The sequence below is a fragment of the Oculina patagonica genome, chromosome 4 (assembly GCF_052425735.1).
Source record: "Oculina patagonica isolate OP01 chromosome 4, crgOcupat, whole genome shotgun sequence".
Classification (NCBI taxonomy): domain Eukaryota; kingdom Metazoa; phylum Cnidaria; class Anthozoa; order Scleractinia; family Oculinidae; genus Oculina; species Oculina patagonica.
Genome location: NC_135761.1, coordinates 45091579 through 45096242, shown reverse-complemented (window position 1 = coordinate 45096242; position 4664 = coordinate 45091579). Strand labels below are relative to the sequence as shown.

The 4664-nt window shown below is 37.7% G+C and overlaps 1 protein-coding gene across 1 annotated transcript; it reads right to left on the bottom strand.

Annotated features, from left to right (window-relative positions):
• Window positions 1-1495: 1495 nt before the first annotated feature.
• On the bottom strand, window positions 1496-4664 carry LOC144652654 (uncharacterized). The gene is made up of 2 exons (XM_078512734.1): window positions 4559-4664; window positions 1496-1965 (listed from the first exon to the last, which is right to left on the bottom strand). The coding sequence occupies exon 2, from the start codon at window positions 1938-1940 to the stop codon at window positions 1539-1541; it is 402 nt and encodes a 133-aa protein (XP_078368860.1). The 5' UTR covers window positions 1941-1965; window positions 4559-4664; the 3' UTR covers window positions 1496-1538.

Genomic DNA, 4664 nt, shown 5'->3' with positions numbered 1-4664 from the left:
TTTGTCAAAGCAGAATACTGTGGGAATCAACACAGAGGTTTTTGACTCGTTAAATACAAATGTAAATAGCTAAGTGCTTTCCAGTCCGAAAAGTAAGTTTAATTAACTGAAGAACTCACAAGCCGAAATGGAGTTAAAAGTGTTTCGCAACTCGCTGATTGCTCTGTTCTACATTGTGCTTTTCTATTATTTCAGATGCTTTTTTTCTTTTTTTTTTTTTCAGATGAATTTTCCTTGAGTACTGTTCATTTTAGTGAATTTATTTTGTTTGGCAGTGCTCTTATAGCAAAAGATCATTATTTACTCTTCCGTAGCTCATGGCGATCGACTCAACATTGGATGCGCGCGTATATAAACAAGTTACATTTGGCAGAAAGTCTTTGTAGGTTTTTTAGGTGTTTTTTAATCAAACACATTAAAGTAGGAAAAAAAAAAAAGTATTACCGGCTAGGGCGGACTGACCGGTCTGAAACCCCGGCCTGCGGCCTCGGGCAGCTTTTCAGCCTCGGTCACAGTTTTTCACTTCGGACTCCCACCGGCAAATAAATATATATATGAACAATTGCAAATGAAAATAAATTTTACAATGTCTGGCTTCGGTTTACTTGGTTTTAAAACAGTAGATGCAAACAGTTACCGGTCAGTTTAAGAATCACTTTGGTTTTACTTGGGCTTCTTATTGTCTGACTCGGATGACTTTGATTAACTTTAAGTTATGTCAAGTAATTCCTCATTTTTCTTGTAGCGCAATATAAATCACGTGCATGTCAGGTAGTCATTACTATACCTCTCTCCTTCGCAGAGGCCTCTTTCGTGTTCAGTACGGGCTGGAAAATCGGGAGAGGTGAAAAGAAAGCGCTCAGAGCCTATTTTTCGTTTTTCGTGTTTTTCGCCCTCCTCCCCCCGTGTTTTTCGCCTTCCCCGACTAAAGGGGTCTCTGCGGAGGAGAGAGATAACTTTACTGCGACGCATTTAGAATGGCCAACACGTTATAGCAATACGTAACAGTGACGTAACACTGTGGTGTAAGTTACCGTTAGTTTTTCTTATAATTTCGCTGATTTCCTGGCTTAACTAACAGAACTGACAGTCAACAGGGACTGACAGGAATCTATTGGGAAACTTTCGAAGCTAGTGCACAACCCCTATATTTTATATGTTCCCAAAAATACACAAAACTGATAACGATACTAAAAGTCTGTTTGCCTCCTTCGTCAACAGTGACGAGAAAGCTTAACCCGCAGCAGCGTACTTTTCGTCTCAGACGTCCGTGGATAACAAAGGATTTTTTTCGGTTCGCTTCACGGACCGTTGGTTTAAGTCTGCGGTTCAAAAATCATGGTCACGTGATAATGTTTTTTGCGGCGCTGCAGTTTGCAAAACACTGATCACGTGATGGCCAGCGCCGCAAAAACACTATCACGTGACCAGAATTTTTGAACCGCTGACTAAAACAGCGGTCCGCGAAGCGGGCTGAAAAAAAGCCCTTGTCGGAATCAATCTCCACTCGAGCAAAAGATGGATATTACATGCAAAACTTAACACTTTGTCTGCCTCTGAATGGTCTCGTCAATTGTTCTCTTCCAATACTCAGGATCTGTTACCACAATAGCTACTTGGTCTTCAATCCCTGAAGTTACATCGACGAAGTCAACAAATAAAGCTGGTTGCCCCACCCAAGCTTGCTGTCTGCCAAAGCCGAAACTAACTTGCACTACACGAATATTCCGAAGTGGCATCTCAATTTCTTTATTTGGGCAAAGTAAATTAAACCACAGCACATCTGGCGTCAGAACCAAAGCTCCGTTTCCTTGAATCTGACAGCAGCCTTGGCTTCTTTGATACCGCAGGGTCGGCAAGCAGACTTCTTGTACAATAATCTGTTCTTCTGAGAACTTCTCGTTGACTCGTTTTTCAAGCGTTCCACAACGACAGCCCATGTCTCCTTTGAAAATACAGCAAACACTAAAAAAATCCAGTACTTCAATTCAGAACAGAATAAACACAGTTAGGATATAGACTCTTGGTTTTAGGCTATCGTAACTTGATTAAAAATATAACACAAACAGCGGTGATAAACATTATGAAAAATCGCATTTTACTAAACTTGACGTTTCGTATGCTAAGCTACATACATTTTCAAAAGTATGACCGTTAAAATTTTGGCAACTATTTATATATTGTTATGAAAGAGGTCTGGAACCTAGACTGAGACAATTGATCTTCAGCAGTAACTTAATATTTACAGTTCAGTTAATAAAGTAACAACCTCTCACTGCCTACATTGGCATTTAAAGAAGGCTGTAGTTCTTGAATGTTTAAATGCCAATGTAGGTAGTGAGAGGTTGTTACTTTATTAACTGAACTGTAAATATTTAGTTACTGCTGAAGATCAATTGTCTCAGTCTAGATTCCAGACCCCTTTCATAACAATATATAAATAGTTTTGAAAATGAAAATGTATGTAACATACGAAACGTCAAGTTTAGTAAAATTCGATTTTTCATAATGTTTATCACCGCTGTTTGTGTTATATTTTTATACAGTTAGGATAGTTGTTGAAGGTGTCTGGATATAAAATCCGGACAAGAAAATCTGGAAAGTACAATTCTGACAAAACCCAGACCTGATGACAGTTTCAGTAATAAAGGACGAAGGATATCCGAATAAGTCATTGTGTCCAACCAGAAGATCTTGATAAATAGATTGTTATATTTCGGTATGAACTATACCATCATCGACTAAAAAAAAATACAAGCTAATCTTAAATACTGCGAGTGAGGAGACGAAAAAATAAGTTACTCAGGAGAATGATAGAGTTCTCTGCTTGATTTTAGTCCATTGTTTAGGGAAGGTGCTGGCGTTTGATATAATTGCCTCTTTGTTGAGGATTCCAGTTGTGGTCACAGTCTTACCGTTGTATTATCACGAAACTGGTGAAGTATTCTTTGTCATTACTGATGAGGTGGAGCGTCGTGTTTAATCCGGTAATTAATAATCGCGAATGTAATGGTTACACGTTCGCAGGTGTGTGCGCTCTCGTCGAGATTGCGTGTTCAGTGTCGGGAGGTTCTCTCCGCCGGGGGCGCCTGCGGCCATACTTTTTTTCGCTTTGTACCGATCTCCACCTCTTCAGTTGACTTCACCTGTTTCCGTGATTCACGGTAATACTGTGACCACAACTAATCTTCTTTTATACAGGGCTAATATCACCCACCTTCCTAAAAGGACTTCACGAGAACTATCTTCCTGGTAAACTTATTGTTTTCGTCTCCTCACTCGATGTCTACTGTATGTATTAGTCTGTGTGGTATAGTTCATACCGAAAAAATCTATTCAGATCCTTTGTGGTCGGACACATGAACTTTCGGTCCTCCTTTGTACAATTCTGACACGTCGGCGAAAATACTTTCCCTTCTGCCTCGATTACAACTCTGAGGCAATCTACCATCTTAAATGTGGCTCTGTTAGGTGGGTTTAATTTATCCTTTATCCCATTAATTTTGAGGGCAGTTATTCTTTATCCCTAAATTACCAAAGGTCTTATCCTTATTATTTTGATTTTCATAATCGCTAAAAACTGAGTTGTTATACCTTATCTCTGTAATAATTTAAACATTTATCCCTTATCCCTGAAATAATTTTCTGAGTTATCCCTTATCCTTAAAACTCGATCTCCTGACTTAAATGTGAACGCTTGAATAATTCTCAGGCAATATCGTAAATGTTTATCAAGAGTACGCAAAATTCAGCTCGTTTTATGATACTACGATCAGGCACTTGTTAGGCTCTTAAAATGATTTTCGTTCAGTGGATCACGCTTTTTTTTCCAAAAGCAAGAATTGTCGTAAAATTATTTTTCCTGACCACAAGTCAAACGCGATTTATTAAACGTACGTCTTACTTTTGGCACGTTGTGACACGAATGCGTGACCGTTATCACGATTTATTAATGACATGACGGATTTATGCATAACAAAACATAACATAACATAAACCTTTATTTATACGTGATCGTGATCACGATTCATAGTGACCTGACGGATTTATGCATAATATAACATTAACACAACATAAAACTTTTGTTTATACGTGACCGTGATCACGATTCATAATAACCTGACGGATTTATGCATAATCATTAACACAACATAAAACTTTATTTATACGTGACCGTGATCACGATTCATAATAACCTGACGAATTTATGCATAACATAACATTAACACAACATAAAACTTTATTTATACTCGAATTTTGGGTTAGCTAATACAAGCTAGTATCTTCGAGAAATTAAACTATAAACATATATATAAAAAGATCATCTCCTCTAACTACTGAGACATTAAAAAATGCACACCAAATAAATTATTTGTGTCTTCTGGTGTCTTTTATTTTTGTAGAACTACGTATCTGCTGGTATAATATTCTAATTTAGGTCAAATTAGTAGAGCAAAGCAGAGTTTAGCCTTGAAGTTTTAGGTGTGTTGAAGAAACAAAATGTAAAGAAGTATGTGCCTCCAGCCGTATAAAAATTTTTTATAAAACAACCACTAACCTTAGCCAGTGTTGAAATTATTGTAGCTTTTCGTCACTTTCTTCAGGAGGACACTCCAATTAAGACGGTCGATTTAAGTTGTTGTGCACGTAATTTCTGTTTTTTT

Bases quoted from the DNA above. Each gene is read 5' to 3' on its own strand.
- LOC144652654 (XM_078512734.1), bottom strand. From the start codon at position 1,940: ATGGGCTGTCGTTGTGGAACGCTTGAAAAACGAGTCAACGAGAAGTTC.